The 19,531-nt window shown below is 45.3% G+C and overlaps 1 protein-coding gene across 8 annotated transcripts in view; it reads right to left on the bottom strand.

Moving 5' to 3' along the window:
- KCNT1 (potassium sodium-activated channel subfamily T member 1) overlaps positions 1-19,531 on the bottom strand; it is a 2,308,650-nt gene that overhangs the window by 1,477,829 nt on the left and 811,290 nt on the right. For 3 of the 8 annotated variants that reach the window (XM_069609542.1, XM_069609544.1, XM_069609543.1), the window contains exon 1: positions 11,331-11,587. The exons of the other annotated variants lie outside the window; for them this stretch is intronic. In XM_069609542.1, coding sequence (XP_069465643.1) covers positions 11,331-11,479 — 149 coding nt within the window. In that variant the 5' untranslated portion in view covers positions 11,480-11,587. Of the gene's footprint in view, positions 1-11,330; positions 11,588-19,531 lie in introns of those variants that run through there. 8 annotated transcript variants of the gene reach the window in all.

Below are 19,531 nucleotides of genomic sequence, written 5' to 3'. Positions count from 1 at the left end.
TTCTACAGTGAAATGTACTCTTAAATGTTTCCGACTGTAATACATTGCCTGTTTCCCCATTTGTAAAGAAAGTAACCCGTGAAAAGAAATCATAGTCACCATTAAAGAAGTGGTGCTGCCAGTGAGACAGATTCCTGAATCACTCACTACTCACTAACAGGGCGAGCTTGAGAAGGTGGGGGCTGGGAAGAGGGAGGGTACAGTGGATGAAGGCAAAGGGGGTGACAGGTTTTTATCATTTCCCAGAGGCCGTGTTTGCAGTGGCTGGAAGTCCCACCAAATAACTTCAAATTGTAGCACATTTGTAGAAATCCACTCACAGGCCCATTTCTAAGAGCCACGGTGCAAGTCCACAGCTACAGCAATGAGGCGGTTGGACTTTTTTGCATGTAATCTGCTCAGACTCCACCCGGGTATTTGAGTGCTCACTGCACTCTCCCACATCATCGATTGGCTGGTTTACAGCTGAATTCCTTTCACATTAACAATATTGACAACACCCGGTAAGGACTCTGCTGCGCTGTGCGTGAGCACACCAGACTGGCCAGTTAAACTACGGATAGTAATGCAGGCACAGTCCCATACAGTATCCAACAACGGAGCACAGACCGCTTGACATGGGGTAGGTGGTATTCTCTGCTAGGGCTGACAGCAAGCACTTACTGCTGTCAGGCTTCGGTCGGTTCACTTGCAGGTGCTCTGCTCATATACCCAAGTCCGCACAGTAAAGCCCACTCATGCAAACGATGGGACTCCACAGAGAAATATAGTTTATTGAAGTGCAGCCACATATAATGCCACCTTGCACCTGAAAGACAAGTAACACGTGACTGACCATCACTCACTTTCTGAACTTCCAGGTTCCAAATGTTTCATTAATTAAGCAAATAGATCAGAAGCAATTACACCGAGGAGGGTTTAAGTAAGAGGGAAGAGGTTCTTAATGGTTCAGTGAAACAAAATGGCTACCTTAGGGGGGGGAAGCATATACTGTACACCCAATCACATCATACTGGCATCACAAAACTGCACATCCAAACAGGTACATCATCAAACACTAGACAAGCACCCACAAGTAAGAACATGGAGATTTTTAGAGACATATTGCAACCAAATGTTCCTATAACAGTCAGTTGTTTACTTTCGATACAAAAGAAATAAAAATATATCACACAACTTAAAAGCACTAGTTTATATTTTTTTAATCAAAAAACTAGTCAAAGCACTTTATAGAAACATTAACATATGGTGGCCGCAATTCTGGAAGTTAATGTGGCTGCCAAATTCAGCATATGATAGCAACCTTGTCTGTTTCCTCCACCCTCCCATTACTGTTTTTTTCCTCCCCACCACCCCTCCAGCACTATCTGAAATGTCGTCAGGCCTCGTATGATAGTCACTTGTTTTGTTCCTCCCCTCCCTTTCTGCACCCCTCTCATAACACCTTTTCTTTTTCTCAGGCTCTACCAGAAATGTCGTCAGGCCTAGTACGGTAGTCGCCTGTCTGTTTCCATTTCCTTCCCACTCCCCCTCTCCCTTCCTTATCTATGTCTTAGCTCTTGCACTATCTGAAATGTCATCAGGCCGAGTACAATAGTTAATTTCACATCCTTATTGTTTATGGCCTGTAAGAATGTGTTTGTTTTTTCCCTTGTTCCCTCCCTTGCCTTGAAGCGCTTTGTAACTCATTGTGTATAGGCGCTATATAAATAAACGATCATATCATGTGCTTGGAAAGAGTGCAAACGGGTGTGTTTTAGGCTGGAGAAGCATGAGAATGGATGGAAAATCATGTATATTTGACTTAGAGATGGGCGTTAAATGGGTGGACATATAGCCAAACAACACAAATCCATCCTCAAATGTGATCTGCATTGTAAAGCATTAGAGACCCTCATTCAAACCTCCTAGTTAAAACTCTTATGTTAACGTTTTTATTTTAATGACAATAGTTTCAGGTTAAAGGTAACGCTTTCAGCACCACATAATGGCCTAAACTAAAAAATACCCTGGATATAATGTAGCAACATGACTCTGTTTATGGTCCATCTGAGCTGTTTGTATCACATATTGGAATGTGCAGGTTTTGAAAAAGTCGTGCATTGGTTCTAATATAGTGCTATGGCTCTAACATTCTTCTATTGACGGGGTGTGTGTAGGTTCAGAAGGGGGCCCAGTGACGGCACCAGAGTTTGGAACAACTACACATTTGCTTCCAAGAATACTGCGGATGATTTTCAAGGACTTATCCAACACAAAGTACATTAAAACCTAAGGAAACATGCAAGGTACGTGTACATACATTAAGCGGGATTTACAGTGGCGCTAGATATTTAATGAACTGCAGCTGTTATGTAATTGTGATGTATACTGCACACTGCTGCCTTTTCTATGGCCCCCAGGCGCTCTGGTGGATCTGAAAAGGAAGGGGTGTTGGGAGGGCTTAATGGGATTGAGAGGGAAAAGTGCAAGAGAGCTTTGATGTGCTGTTGGCACCTTCAGTTTGGAAAAAAACAGTCACTGTGTGCTGGTTTGTTTTTAGTTGGTAGACGTTATGTGGTGTTTGGTGCATGAGTGTGTATGGGGTGATTTGTGTGCGATTGATTTAGATTCCTGTTGGGTGTTGTACAGTGTCTGTGGTTTGCAGTGTTTCTTTTGTTTTTTTTTCTCATTGGCGGAAGTATGTGTGTGATTTGTTCAGTATTTAAAGATGAGTATGTAGAGAATTTTTTCATATGGTTAGTGGGGAGTTGTATGAGTCCTTTGGTGCAAGGTTATGGGCCTCATTACAATTATGCCAGTCCGGAAACAACGGTGCCGCCTTTAAGCCTACCAGCATTATTGTTTCCGGACTGGCACACTGCAGCTCTGCGGGCGTGGTGGACCTGCTGGGCGGGACAGCACAAGCCTGGAGAGTTTTCAACGGTGCCGGTGTTCCTGTGTCCCTGAATGGGGACTAACAAAATTAACGGCGCCTGACTTCCCGGCCACCGGACTTGGAATAGCCCGGTGGCACCGGGATGTCAGGCCCCGGTAATCTTTTACAGGTCCGGTGGCAACCCGCCGGTTGCACCGGCAGGGTTACCGCCAGACCCATAATGAGGCCCTACATTGATCCATCGAGTCAATATTATTTTGTGGTGATTTGCGGTAGAATGCTTTGTTTCTTTGTGTAGCCCTATTTTGGTCCATCAGGTTTCCATTGTTTTCGGTGTTTCTTTTGTGATGTGTTGACGGTTTCCCTTCGATGATGTTTCCTATTTAGCTTGGTGAGTTAAACAGCCACGTTTTAACAGTTTTCTGAACTTTAGGTGATATTCGTATTTCCTTTGGGAGCAAGTTCAAAAGTCTCACCGCTATGCAGCAAAACCCTGTTCCCCCAAATCTACACTTTGAGTAGTGTTTAGGTTGGTGGCGAATGTCGTTGCTGGACCTTAATGTTAGTTTTGGTTTAGCTGTGTCATATGCCTATGAGTATTGTACAGAGGTTATACATCCTGTAGATTACAACTAGATATCCATTAGGGATTTTCATAGAATTTTGGAGCCTGGGCTTGAAATAGTCATTGTTCCATGCATATCATGAACTGGTCTTATTTCTAGCTTCAGCGGGCACCTAGCCATTGACAACATAGAAAGAATACTGTGACCATATCCAGTGCAGACGGCTTAAGACATGCTCCAATGCCATGAGGGCCCTACGTAGGGACCTGCATTACAGTGGCCATTGTTTAGGCCCCGGCATGGTATGGCAGCATGACTCCATGCACAGGAGCCTGTTTGCTGAGTATACTTTTATCCATATAGGTTTGCACTGCTTGTATTTCACACCTCACACAACAATTTTCACTGACCTTTAAATCACGATAGGGGATGTAGCCATATTCATGTACGAGTGGACTCATGACACCTTTTTGGGTTTGGCGAATATTTGTGGCACAGTGGGGCTCTGAACTGAGAATATCTGGTTGGCAAAGCAACCAGCAATGCCAGGAATGAAATGGCCAACTCACTAAAATGTCTTTTTCCAAACCCTTCCGCTGTCCTACCGAATGAGGAGCTCCGTAACAGGATTTGCTCCACTCAGCAGCTTTGTAAGAAGCAAGTCAGCCAGGTTTTCCATTTTCCAGCTGCATAGTGCTTTGCGTAATTGGTCTACGTTGGGCTATTTTGAATACAGTTTGGCTATTTTTGGGTTACTTTCTGCAGCAATCTTTTTTGATCCCTTTCGAGGCTGCCTCTCTTGCACTCTGCAGTAGCTAGCATGGATGTTACTATTATTTTTCAATGAGGTACGTTTATTCTGACTCCCCCCTACTTCTAGTAGTGAGCGAGACTTCGGAAACACTCCTTGCTCAGACAGCCACCCAATCTGTTCACAAACCGTCACAGTATCGGTATGAGGTGAAAGTGCCATGTGACACGTGTCACAGTATTCCCCTACATGCCATAATGTAAGCACCACTGTCGAAAGAACACTGCACAGGGGATTGGGAAGTCAGAGAAGTGACCGTGGTAAGTGTAGTCTCTTCTACAGTATGGAAATGGTTAGGTATTGGGTTTTACGAAAGATATGCAAGTCACTTTCCTTCTGTGATTATGAGGTACGCAAATCGCTTTGCTGTTATTCGCAGCAATAGAGTATGCTTAGCAGAAAACACACAAGAATTGAGACTTAAAATGTATGCAGTAACGCAATGAGAGTTAGGCGGGATGAAGAACCAGGAAGGATGTGACTATAAAGCATTGCTTCAAGATGGTTGCAAATCTGTGTGCGCGAATTGAAAGTAAAACAGGACTTGGTAATTTGCCACAGCGTAAAAAAAGAACACGCCTTCTAAAGCGAAGAATCAACAATCACACAAGATCATTTCTTCCTGTCTGAGCATTTTCTTGCTAGTTTAAAGTATGTACCGTTCAGGATGACTCATATTGCAATAGCTCTACTTCTTTTATGTTTTCAGAATGGGTTGCACCACTAACAGTGTTGACTCTCCACTCTGCCCCTCGTGTTAACCTCTGTTCTAGACGTGTCTTTTCCCGGTAAATGGCATGAGAGGTCTCCGCCTCGTTATCGACCCCTACCGCGTGCAGGTAAGTCAACGTTATACCTGCATGAAGCCTTGTTTATCAGACCATGATTGGTTATTAAACTATTTCATCTCTATGGTCCGGATTCCAATTAAGGGTGCCCAATTTCCGTCGGGTGTAGGAGTAGCCTAAATCCCCAGGGGTTACACCGTATAGATAGAGCTGGCCCCCGAATTGCGGTGCACTGGGCGGAAAAAGATGTGTGCCTCCCCTTATTTGCATAAAAATTTACATCAGGGATATTACTGAAAATTATCTGACAGAATGAGTCTTTAATATGCAACAGGGGGTGCCCCACAGTCATGGAGTGATGCCACAATTATTCCTTTGTATAAGAAGGGCGATAACAAGAAGCAGGGTAACTATACACCCATATCGCTCTTGTATGCGGTGGGCAAAGTGTATGCAAAAGTGCTGCTGACCCGCCTACAAGATTGGGCACTGGAGAATAGTATTATCAACCACCTCCAAGCGGGGGTTCTCCCCGGCCATAAGTACGATAGACCGGTGCTTTAGGGTGAGCGTAATAGTGGCCAAATATGTGTCACTGCAACAAGTTAGAGTCTAGGCTATATTCGTAGATCTCCTTACAGAGTTCAACATCATCTCTTGCTGCAAACGGTGGTCTGTATTAAGGGAGAAGTGCTCCGGGTCTTTACTGGCTGCCATTCAGAACCTTTACTAGGATAATGGACCGTCAGTGAGATGTGGGTTAGACAGTGAGATCACAGATTGTTTTGCTGTAGAGAGGGGGGGTCTGACAGGGGTGTTGTGTTGGACCCCTTCCTTCTTTGTTTGTATATTAACGCCATAATAGTGGAACCTTTGGTCTCTGGTCTAGATTCCCCAAAGCTTGGCAAGGAAAAATTCCCAGCATTGTTTTTTTGCAGACAATGCTGTGCTGTTGTCCACCACCCCTGTGGGGTTGAGGCATCATTTGAAGGTTTTCATTAAGAAATGCAAAAAGCTTTCAATGACATTCAACCTAGAAAAAACAAAGGTGTTGGTATTTGTTCAGAAAAGTCATAATACGATTAAATTGTGGGTTTTGGTAGATGAGTAAGAATTAGAGCAGGTACGTCACTACGATTACCTAAAGATTAGGTTTTCGGATGATCTTACTTGGACGGCCCACCTTGTAAAGGACACTGCAACCCTGGAAACATACAGTCGTGGAATTCGCAGTTTTTACAATAGGCATGGTAGAAGTGCTATCTCCCCAGCCCTAAAACTGTATAAAGCCCCGGGTTGTGCAACCCCCTTGTATGGGGCCGAGCTGTGGGGACATTGTAAAAATACAACAATTTTCTATGGAGTATACTCATGCAATCCAAGGGTGCCCCTAAGGCCAGCTTGCGCTGAGAATGTGATTTGAAGCTCATTAGCAAAGTACTAGCAAATAAGCCACTTCAATATTAGATCATACTGTGGAGCACTCCAGAACTTGTAAAGTGCAGAGAAGTGCTTACAAGTATACAGAATGAACCTGGTGTTGGCTCACACTTATGGTTTAGGTTCGTCCAAAAGTGTTTTGAGGAACTGGACTTGACTAACCTATGGGGTAACCCAGCAGGGCTATTACCTAGTTCCAAGGTGATGGCTAAGACACAGTGCCATGAAGCTACCATTGGGAAAATGAAGAGGCGTGTGTTAAACTAAAGACGGGTGCCGTATACATATTGTCTAAGCAACTAGAATGCGTTGAGCCCTTATCTGGATTGTGTGGCCCCTGCATATACCTGAGCCTTATCTGTTCAACTGAGCAATAATACCCTTAAATTGGCTTGTTTTTTTTCAAAAAGGTGGTCAAATACAACAGATGCACAATGTAAAGTGTGTGGGAGCCTGGCACAATCTATAAAACACTTTCTGCCATTTTGCCCCGGGGTATGCGAGGCTTAGGAGATATTACTTGTTGCTACTCTTCTGCCTGAGGGATATTAGATTGACTGAAACATCAGTCACGTTCTGTAAAAGTACTCCAGATGTAAATTCTGTTTATTTGATCTCTAAGTATATCCACAGAGCCTGGCTCCAAAGAGCAAAAGTGTAAAGTTAGACTTTGTTTAGAAACGATGTTATTACTAACGATTGATAGTGTGGAGTAATGATGTTCTTAAGACTTTACATTTTAAATATTTTCTATTTTTCAGTATAGGAAAATAGTTGGATGCTATACGGAATTGTGGTTTATGGATTTTTGGTATCAATATGTTTTATATTGATTGTGATGTTAAAATGCTTTTATGGTTCTAAACCAAATAAAGTTGTTACAACAACAATATGCAAAGGTATCATTGGAAATTAAATTAAAAACATGTTGCCATGCGTAAGGGAGGACACAAATACACTGTGACGTCCAATATTTGTCACTGTCAATATGTACTATATGGCAATATCAGGAGTGGGAACTTTTTTTGAAGTAGCTGACTGTAAACTGAATACCTGTAGAGACTTCTAATTTTGGCAGATCAAGCACAGCGAGATGGATTGTGCCTGGGAGCACACTCTGGTTAAGTGGTGAATGCAGGATTTGTGACCTTGAGCTTAAGCACATCTCTTCCCATATGCAATTGGTATAAATCTTGTTAGAAAATGTATTTATTTATTTGAAACTTTTGTTTGAAAATACCATCTGGCTGTGGAAGGCATTGAACCAATATGGGGACGATGTTTTGCTAACAGAAGCTAAGTGCTGTTTTTGTAGCGTTTTCATGACTTTTTTTTATTTTTATTCCATATATGTTTGGCCATTTTCTGCAAGCTAGCAATATGCCTTTAGTTCACAAGCTACTGATAAGGATTATGTTGACTGTCAAAAGAAATAAACTTCAAGCAGGTTCCAATGATGTCCCCCACTCTCAAATCCCACACCCACCCACACTTCCCCCGCTCTCTCTACCTCCACCTACCCACCCTTCTCCACTCTCCCTACCTCCATCCCTCAGCCTACCAATACTAAACCAACCCTACCTCCACTCTCCCTAACCCCGCTCAACCACCTCCCTTGCCCCACTCTCTCATCCCACACCCACCCACACTTCCCCCGCTCTCTCTACCTCCACCTACCCACCCTTCTCCACTCTCTCTACCCCCATCCCCCAGCCTACCAATACCAAACCAACTCTAGCTCCACTCTCTACACCCAACCTACTCCAACTCTCTCTAAAACCACACAACCTTCCACCACTCTCTCTACCCACATCCACCAACCCTACCTCCACTCTCTCTAACCCACACTCAACCTCTCACCCTTGCCTCACTCTCTCATCCCACACCCACCCACACTTCCCCCGCTCTCTCTACCTCCAGCTAACCACTCTTCCCCACTCGCTCTACTTCCACCGACCGTCCCATAATCTCGTTATTTCCACCCACCCTTCCCCATTCTCTCTACCTGCACCAACCGACCATTCCCCTACTCTCTCTACCTCCACCCACCCTACCCCCACTCCCTCTATTCCACTCGCCCTCCCTACCTCCACTCTCTGCTGTCCCACCTACCCACTCTACCCCAACACTCTCTACAACCCCAAACACCCACCCTACTCTATCCCCAGCCACCCACACTGCCCCCTCTCTCTCTACCACCAGTCACCCACCATAACCCTACTATCTCTACCCCAGCCACCCACCTTACCCCAATGCTCCACACCCTCAGCCACAAACGATACCCACACGCTTGCTGCCTAAGCCCCACACCTGCACCCCTTATTGAATCCTCCTTTAAAACGTTGTGCCCCCCCCCCTTGTACACTGGTGCCTATAAATGCAAAATGCAAAGGACAGTAGTTAACGTCAAAACTATTGGCTTTGCCAATGCTTATTTTAAATTATTGTCAAAAATGTGCATACATTGCTATTGTAATCAAAACGGTGTGAATTGAATGTTCCTATTTGGCTGCATGTTTATAAATAATAAAGGAACAAATATTAAACATTACCCAAAGTCACTATCTAACTTTTTCCCTGTACACTGAGCAACATCAGAGCTCTGACTATCTCACTTTATATAATTAAAATGCCAAAATATAAAAAGTAGAATTCATCAACTTATCATTAACTGTAATGCCCCTATTCCTCTATAACAGTCTTGCTGTTACCTCTATACCTTCCCTCTTCTCACAGTAAAAGTTGTTTTCTCCAGCTGGTGCTAATGAAAGGAAAGCATAGACATGGAAGAAATACTCTGAAGGGGTTACGAACGGTACACAGTGATCACTTCATTGGTGAACCCGAAAAAAGGCATTGCAGACATTATGGGATGTGTAGAGGCAATATACTGTAAGTCGTGGGATACTGTATTCAGAAAAGTCCCTAACGAGTTCCATGGTAAGACCACTATCCATTCAATATTCAATGTTCCACCATTTCTCTTTGATTCACAAATTTTCCATTTCCAAAAAGGCCTTCCCGCATAGTGCTACCCCCGCGACTTACGTCCTTCTGTCCTTTTAGCTAATGTGATGGCATGTCTCTGGCGGAGCAATGTCACTGATGGGGAGTGTAGAAGAAGCATGGTGTAAATTGGGAGTCTACCCAATGCACCAGACAAGCTATTGCTGATCACATATAGATCATACAGAGTGGCCGGGTAGTGATAGTTACCCTCCTTTCTGAACTATACCCTGCACTCTGTGAAGAAAAAAATGGCACTGGAAATTCACCAAATATCAGTCTTCCAAGATATACAAGATATATCCGACTCAAGGCGGTATTTGCCAAGACTGTGAGAATATCTTGGTCGGTGCTCAAGCAAAGCTGAATGTATCATGACTGTATAAACGGCAATGGTGCACAATGATGGACTCAGATGCAACGATCACACACACTATACCAAATGGATCACTTCTTCAACCCAAAGTAACTGCTTCATCTGGGGACGTCCTGACAAACTAACTTTCCGAGATGGCAAGACAGTGGCTAGGAGGCAGCCACACTAAAATCTTGGGTTCATGGTCTGACGCAGAGAAGAGGTTGAGACACAGCCTGCATTATGAGGTTCAAACTGGGATGCAGCCAAACTGAAGTCTTGGGTTCATGGTCTGACGCAGAGAAGAGGTTGAGCCACAGCCTGCATCTTCATAAGGTTCAAACTTGGAGGCAGCCAAACTGAAGTCTTCGGTTCATGGTCTGACGCAGAGAAGAGGTTCAGACACAGCCTGCATCTTCATAAGGTTCAAACTGGGAGGCAGCCAAACTGAAGTCTTGGGTTCATGGTCTGACGCAGGGAAGAGGTTCAGACACATCCTGTATCATTAGGTTCAAACTGGGAGGCAGTCAAACTCTTGGGTGCAGAGGCGTAGACACGGTACGCCTGAGTGGGCAAGGCCCACCCGAAATCTGAAAATTGCCCACTCGGCATATCTGTGTGGGCATTTACAGATGTTCATGTCACTGTGGTGGGCCCAACTACATCAGCTTAAGGCCCCACTTGTTAGACAATCTTTGCTACGCTTCTGCTTGGGCGCAGGGCCTGATGCAGAGGAGAGGGGCACAGACAGAGGCTGCATCGTTATACGGTCCCCACTGGGACATGGCAAAACCAAAGTCTTGGGCGCAGGGCCTGATGCAGAGGAGAGGGGCTTAGACACAGCCTGCGTTTTCATAAGGACCCGACTTGGAGCAGCTTGTGTCATGGACCTTCTACTTAAGAACCCACGTGAGAGCAGAGTGTTTGTGGACCAGCACCTGTTGGGCTTCTTTTGGGTGCACGTGACGGGACATGGCAACCCGGCTCCCCTCTGCACACAAATACGAGCAGATGTCTTTCTCTTCCAGAACTGCCTAATATTTGATCTAAGAAAATGCTTTGTTGTTGTTGCAACAATAGATTGAATATAGTACAACGCGGTAAATAAGCGTCTTTAGCACTGTACGTGGCTTTGGATAACACAAGCAATAATGCGTGTCACTGTACTGAATTGCCAGGCAAGCGGGCGACCTGTGCATCCTTCGAGTGAAATTATTTCAAACCCACACAATGCTCCATGACACAAATGGACGTGACGGTTAATCGCGCCCTGCCTTTGCACTGCATTGACACAAATCTGACAAGTGGTGTGACAAGCGTGCTCTTCCCCCCAGGCCCCCTGAAGTGAGCAGCCAAGCATGCACGCCGCGGATGCACCCTGCAGCACGCGTGGCACAGGTGCACGGCACTTCTTTCAGCGTGAAACGATGCACGGGAGTAAGCGCCAAGCCAACATGCCTCATGCAGCACTGCGGTGCTCCGGTACCTGATTCCCACATCACTTCCAAGGGTGCCCATCGTCCGGTCCGGCAGCAAGGGGCTGGCCCCCTTCAGGTCCTCCCTGGATATCGGAGGCACCGTCTTGGAATTGGTGCTGGTGTCAGACGTTGAATTCCTCAGCTTGGCTCTCGCCATCCCATCGATCGGTGAGGCTGCCTCCGCGCTACTTCCGTCCGCCTCCTCCAGAACTCTCACGCGTTCAGTGGCAGGCACCGTGCTGCCTGCCGTTCAGTGTGGCAGGCAGGCACGTACCATCTCGCGGTGGAGCAGCCCTCCCCGCTCCATGCTGAGAAATGGAACGGCCCATTTCTTTAGATGTAATTTTGCAGGGACCGAGAAAAAAAAAACACGCTGAGCCATTTAGCTGTTGTCATGGATCAGGTGTGATACAGTGAAATACGTGTTAGGGGATGAAAGATGAGTAACTCTGCCTAAAGAGCCTTTTCATTATCTGAGATGGCCTTTCAGGGGCTACTAGTTCTGGATGGATTACATTATGTATCACATGATATTATGAAACACTGTTTCTAAAAATCAGGGTGGCATCAAACACTTGCCACATTTCTAACATGGGTTTCATCTCATCTGCCCATGCCCTTCCCATGGACCTTCTGCATTTCCCTTTTTCAGACCCTGACACAGCACGATTGCTCAGCTGCCCCTGCAGCTCTGCCGCCCCGTGTTATAATATCACACTTCAGGAAATCGACGGCATTCAGGTCTGCACGCGCAGGCAGGTCTCACTTTTGCAGAAAAAAGCACCTGATGTCATGATTTTCCACCAAGCCCCAAGAACAGTTGTTATTATTCGCATGGGGACTATCTTGCACCGATGCATATTTTCTTTTGCAATCAGCTGCCTGGGGAGTATTACAATCTCAGGTTCTGTTTGCAGATACAATGGCTGAAGGCTCTGCTTTGTTTCATGTAATTGATCCATACATTAGGCTTTGACTAGGGTCAACTGCACTGTCATGTGCACTAATTAAGATAGCTGTGTACTGCATTGACCGGATGGCGCAGGGGTCGTGACTTTCTGGACTTGGCTCATCTCCAATAGGACAAGTCATCATAATTGGCCGATTGTATTCAATTTACGAGAGGCAATTGTTGCAAAATGTGTCCTGATGATGAGAATACAAAACGGTGGTGTGAGCAATTCGAGCTTGCGCATGGTGGGCATGTGCTCGCTGTTTAAAATAAAATGTTGAATTAAATTGAATGATGGTAGGCCAACCTCAGGAAAATTTGTGGGGCTAATCCACACACATTTGGCTATGCTCATCCCATGACAAAAACATAAACCCGTCTAGTCTGGCATGGACACAGCCTACAGGCGCAGTCCTCCCCTGTCATATTTAGTTGGAATTTAACAGCCAGGAGCAGACAATGTCATCTCCAGGAAGGGGGAGGACCAACCTTCCTCCTGCCATGGTCAGCCTGATTAACTGAAAAAGGCTCCACGGAACCGCCCAGCTCTTTTGTTAGGCCCTGCAGCTGGCAGCAGTGATTAACATACCAATACAGGGCACTTGAAACAGGCACACATGGGGCCTGGCTGCAGAGGTTAACAAAGGAGACAGACAGGAAACCCAACAACCTTTCATATGCAACTGTGTTAACCTGAAGCCAGCTCCCGCCCTTAGTATCAATGACAGTGAACTGTCATGTCTGGGTCTGTTGTTTACAGTAGGCCACCCGGCTAGGGGGACCCCATTCATTAGGTGCAAGAATTTGGTTTGCAGGAGCCAGAGAGTCTAGTCTCACCACAGCTTCCAGGGAAACCTACTGCTTTAACAGGGACCACAAAGGGAGGACCATTAACCAGAGAGACTCTTTGAAAGCAACAGACAGGAAGATGGGTGGCACTTAGTAGCACAAGGGAGTGAGCCCAGAGCTCTTTCTGTTGAGAGGCGGGTTCAGCCATTTTAGTTCTGGGGCACATCTTGTTCCTGTTTTCACCCCTTTACCTTTCCTGTTGCAAAGAACTCTGGTTATGACCTCACGCATACAGGAGATTGTTGGCAGGGATCCCAGGATTTGTTCATTAAGGTAGGCTTAGCCTATACCAATCACTGTGGCCCACTTGGCTTTAAGAGAGGGCAGAGCCCCTCTTTTGGCAGGTTATCTGAAGACTTCACAAGAAGTAAGAAAGAAGAACTCAACCTTGGACCACGGCTGAAGGTACAGTCTGCCTTACATCTCTGCCAGTGAAGGAAGGCCAGGATATCCAAAGACGGAAGCAAGATCCCTCCCCTAAACCTCTCCCAGGGAACAGAGGGAGGAAAGAACTCAGAGGACCCTCCAGCTGCTCCAGAACCAGTACCCACCCAGCACACAGCGTGCCCTGCTAGGCTCTGGATCAAGCTCCCTGGATAGGGAGTGCAAGAAGGTCTCTGAACCTACAACCAAGGACAAGGCTGCAACACACTGCACAGTTTTTGGCCAATCCGCCTTAAAGAACGACACAAGCCCAGTGAAGAAGCTGGGTGAAGTGCCTCGACAAGCATCTACCGCCATCCACCTTGAAAGGACATTTTCGAGCCAGTCAATTTCCTAGATCTGAAACCAACTGCAACGCTGACCATTGTCAAGATTCAGTCACTGAAAGAAACGTCTCAACCAGTGCTTCAGAACCACCGATCAGCACTGAGACAATGAGCCCTGACCCCGAGCGCTGTGTAGGCCAGTCTGCAGCCGTTCGTCCGATGTTGCTTGCCGAACCGCCTTGCTGCCTGATTCTCGCAGCTGACTCCCACCTCGAACTCTGTCGCAGAAGCCTGCAAAGCGCCCTGAAGCTGACTCACACCTGTTGAGGACCGAAAACAACTACAGCACATGGTGCATTGAGGTTGTGTCCCACTGGTTCTTCCCAGAAGGCCCCATTAGACATTATAAGACCCGTTGATACCTTTGTGCTGAAGCCAAGAAATCTTAAAAAACTGAACATAAGGTCCTTAATTAGTAACATATCATGCACGGATGGGATACAGAATAACTCTTAAACCAAATAATAAGCCCAACTCAGGAAGTTTGGCATCTCATCCGACTGTTTTAATATCAATTGTCTAAAACAGGAAGTTACAACGGACATCAACAGATGTTCGCTTAAGTTCTCTCAAACATTTCACATAAAAAACACAGCTTTATACTAAAAATTCTTCATAATTGACATCATACTACGTGGCAAATAAGAAAAACCTATGGGGAGTTGTGGTTGGACTAAGGGGAACATCTAAGCATACTTTCTATAAAGGATTGGGTTGTGATTGGGTCTCTACAGTCAGGTGGACAACTTAAGCCTGCCTCTAGTGCAAGTCATTCTCAACAGTTATTAAGTACACAGTATATTATTGTCTCTCAAACTATAAGGCCCTTCGTTATGTAGCCCTCTACAATTGATTGGCACACTTGCACCCTTACGGAACATTTGATTCACTAGCAGCATATAAACTCAGACCCCAGGTGCAAGGTGGTGCACTTGACTGTATCTCCCCTCCCAATTAGCCCTACATCCTTCACCACTCATGCTCTCTGCCACGAAGATTGTCTTTGAACTTGGCCTTCAGTAGTTTCTCATCTCAGGTAATATAAAGGAGTGTGAGAACATGCTTATCACAGTTCGAGTCTGCATACCCAACTCCCATTTTTGTCCTCGGCTCACGTGACAGACCATACTTCAGCCTGATTTTCAGCATTGAATTGTCTTGAATTAATAAACTTGGCACTCATGGTGTTCTCTCTTTGCAACTTAACAAAGAGTGATTCCGCTTCTCACGTTTACAGCCTTTGAGAATAGATAACCAGTTCTTGGCTGCCCCAGCCCTTGACACCGGGCCAGACAGCCCTCCTCGGTCCTTGCATGATTCTTAGCTGCTTTTCTTGCTGCGACACAGCTTCAGCTCTTGATCCTTCTTTCTCCGTGGACTTCAGCTTACCAGTATTGTGAAATCGATTTCCAGCTTCTGTGTAATGGTGGCACCGCCTGCCGTTTATTCACTATGTATAGCTAGCCTTTATGATTACTTAGTCTACTTGCGTTGCTGCATCTGTACAGTTCTTAAACGGCTTGCATTTTCTGCAGTGCTCTTCACACATGCAATCTTCTTTCCGCACATGAAGGCTTACTTGATTCTTTATTTCGTCCTCAGGTTCTTTGCCGTCTATACATTCCCTTCTTCAGCCAATCTTCTCAGTACATCACACTCACTTCTTGTAATGTCACCAGCTTCTCTTTTCTCTCATTTTCATATTCCTTCAGGGACTTCTTCCAAGAGATTATCGCCTCTTCGGGGGTACATCAGATACGGTTTTCTTAGTGGATACCTTTTCTCAAAGACTCTCTGCGGAACAGGCACAGCCATTGGTGTCATGCATGGCACAATTTCTGGCTTCCAACATACAGGCAGTATGGGGGCAGGACTTCCTGCAGAGGCATTTGGCTGCTCCTCTACAAAACTGTTTTGGTTAGTAACCATATCAACTACCCTCCTGTCATTATGCAGAGTGCATCCCTTTTCATTCTTCAAAACTGTCTGTCCTATGCATTCCTTTACAGGGTGGTCTGTATTTCGTAATGTTTCTAGACTGTCTGTTGTGATTAATAAAGTAGCTATTTTTGATATAACCTTGACTGGACACTCCTTTTATCATTGGGTAATTGTATTTCCGCTGTGTTACAACAAACCAATGATCCATAACTGGCTGCTTTTCCCATCCACTTTACCAAAATTGGAAAAGGAGGTTTGTAATTTGCTTGTAGTCCAATCTGCTCGGATCCCTTCCAGAGTACTAGAGGTGTGGGGCTGATTGATGGTTTAGAAACCGATATTCACCGCCGGACCACTGTTGACCCGGAAGTTGATTAGTCACAGATGGATTCATAAAGAAAATGAAATTTAAACTGTGTGTCAATGCGCAGTTGATAGACATTGGCAAAATGATAGACTAGAGGCCTGAAATTGAATGTGTGCAAAAACTGCACAGCTGCAAAAACAGGCAAGAATGAATCATAGCCTTGGGCTCCCAACGATTTCCTATATTGGTGTGTCAAGTTCCAGGAAAGTGCACTGTGTAAATGAAAGCAGAAGCAAACACAGGTTTTTTGTGTAACCAGACATGTGAAGGAAGGCCAGGATATCCAAAGACGGAAGCAAGATCCCTCCCCTAAACCTCTCCCAGGGAACAGAGGGAGGAAAGAACTCAGAGGACCCTCCAGCTGCTCCAGAACCAGTACCCACCCAGCACACAGCGTGCCCTGCTAGGCTCTGGATCAAGCTCCCTGGATAGGGAGTGCAAGAAGGTCTCTGAACCTACAACCAAGGACAAGGCTGCAACACACTGCACAGTTTTTGGCCAATCCGCCTTAAAGAACGACACAAGCCCAGTGAAGAAGCTGGGTGAAGTGCCTCGACAAGCATCTACCGCCATCCACCTTGAAAGGACATTTTCGAGCCAGTCAATTTCCTAGATCTGCAACCAACTGCAACGCTGACCATTGTCAAGATTCAGTCACTGAAAGAAACGTCTCAACCAGTGCTTCAGAACCACCGATCAGCACTGAGACAATGAGCCCTGACCCCGAGCGCTGTGTAGGCCAGTCTGCAGCCGTTCGTCCGATGTTGCTTGCCGAACCGCCTTGCTGCCTGATTCTCGCAGCTGACTCCCACCTCGAACTCTGTCGCAGAAGCCTGCAAAGCGCCCTGAAGCTGACTCACACCTGTTGAGGACCGAAAACAACTACAGCACATGGTGCATTGAGGTTGTGTCCCACTGGTTCTTCCCAGAAGGCCCCATTAGACATTATAAGACCCGTTGATACCTTTGTGCTGAAGCCAAGAAATCTTAAAAAACTGAACATAAGGTCCTTAATTAGTAACATATCATTCACGGATGGGATACAGAATAACTCTTAAACCAAATAATAAGCCCAACTCAGGAAGTTTGGCATCTCATCCGACTGTTTTAATATCAATTGTCTAAAACAGGAAGTTACAACGGACATCAACAGATGTTCGCTTAAGTTCTCTCAAACATTTCACATAAAAAACACAGCTTTATACTAAAAATTCTTCATAATTGACATCATACTACGTGGCAAATAAGAAAAACCTATGGGGAGTTGTGGTTGGACTAAGGGGAACATCTAAGCATACTTTCTATAAAGGATTGGGTTGTGATTGGGTCTCTACAGTCAGGTGGACAACTTAAGCCTGCCTCTAGTGCAAGTCATTCTCAACAGTTATTAAGTACACAGTATATTATTGTCTCTCAAACTATAAGGCCCTTCGTTATGTAGCCCTCTACAATTGATTGGCACACTTGCACCCTTACGGAACATTTGATTCACTAGCAGCATATAAACTCAGACCCCAGGTGCTAGGTGGTGCACCTGACTGTATCTCCCCTCCCAATTAGCCCTACATCCTTCACCACTCATGCTCTCTGCCACGAAGATTGTCTTTGAACTTGGCCTTCAGTAGTTTCTCATTTCAGGTAATATAAAGGAGTGTGAGAACATGCTTATCACAGTTCGAGTCTGCATACCCAACTCCCATTTTTGTCCTCGGCTCACGTGACAGACCATACTTCAGCCTGATTTTCAGCATTGAATTGTCTTGAATTAATAAACTTGGCACTCATGGTGTTCTCTCTTTGCAACTTAACAAAGAGTGATTCCGCTTCTCACGTTTACAGCCTTTGAGAATAGATAACCAGTTCTTGGCTGCCCCAGCCCTTGACACCGGGCCAGACAGCCCTCCTCGGTCCTTGCATGATTCTTAGCTGCTTTTCTTGCTGCGACACAGCTTCAGCTCTTGATCCTTCTTTCTCCGTGGACTTCAGCTTACCAGTATTGTGAAATCGATTTCCAGCTTCTGTGTAGTGGTGGCACCGCCTGCCGTTTATTCACTATGTATAGCTAGCCTTTATGATTACTTAGTCTACTTGCGTTGCTGCATCTGTACAGTTCTTAAACGGCTTGCATTTTCTGCAGTGCTCTTCACACATGCAATCTTCTTTCCGCACATGAAGGCTTACTTGATTCTTTATTTCGTCCTCAGGTTCTTTGCCGTCTATACATTCCCTTCTTCAACCAATCTTCTCAGTACATCACACTCACTTCTTGTAACGTCACCAGCTTCTCTTTTCTCTCATTTTCATATTCATTCAGGGACTTCTTCCAAGAGATTATCGCCTCTTCGGGGGTACATCAGATACGGTTTTCTTAGTGGATACCTTTTCTCAAAGACTCTCTGCGGAACAGGCACAGCCATTGGTGTCATGCATGGCACAATTTCTGGCTTCCAACATACAGGCAGTATGGGGGCAGGACTTCCTGCAGAGGCATTTGGCTGCTCCTATACAAAACTGTTTTGGTTAGTAACCATATCAACTACCCTCCTGTCATTATGCAGAGTGCATCCCTTTTCATTCTTCAAAACTGTCTGTCCTATGCATTCCTTTACAGGGTGGTCTGTATTTCGTAATGTTTCTAGACTGTCTGTTGTGATTAATAAAGTAGCTATTTTTGATATAACCTTGTCTGGACACTCCTTTTATCATTGGATAATTGTATTTCCGCTGTGTTACAACAAACCAATGATCCATAACTGGCTGCTTTTCCCATCCACGTTACCAAAATTGGAAAAGGAGGTTTGTAATTTGCTTGTAGTCCAATCTGCTCGGATCCCTTCCAGTGTACTAGAGGTGTGGGGCTGATTGATGGTTTAGAAACTGATATTCACCGCCGGACCACTGTTGACCCGGAAGTTGATTAGTCACAGATGGATTCATAAAGAAAATTAAATTTACACTGTGTGTCAATGCGCAGTTGATAGACATTGGCAAAATGATAGACTAGAGGCCTGAAATTGAATGTGTGCAAAAACTGCACAGCTGCAAAAACAGGCAAGAATGAATCAAAGCCTTGGGCTCCCAACGATTTCCTATATTGGTGTGTCAAGTTCCAGGAAAGTGCACTGTGTAAATGAAAGCAGAAGCAAACACAGATATTTTGTGTAACCAGACATAACAGCGTACAAGTGCTGATAGGCCAAAGGGGAACCCCCTACTTCGGCCAAGATGGGGACTTTAGCCTGAATTGGAACATTTCATGAAAACATCTTCTCCTATTGTCTATGCCAAATAGTGGCTGCTCCTGACGACTCACATGGCAGAAAAAGAGTG

Source organism: Ambystoma mexicanum, chromosome 8 (genome assembly GCF_040938575.1).
Source record: "Ambystoma mexicanum isolate Mex_15411 chromosome 8, UKY_AmexF1_1, whole genome shotgun sequence".
Taxonomy (NCBI): domain Eukaryota; kingdom Metazoa; phylum Chordata; class Amphibia; order Caudata; family Ambystomatidae; genus Ambystoma; species Ambystoma mexicanum.
Note: the sequence above shows the minus strand (reverse complement) of the source record. Positions and strands in the feature narration are given on the sequence as shown.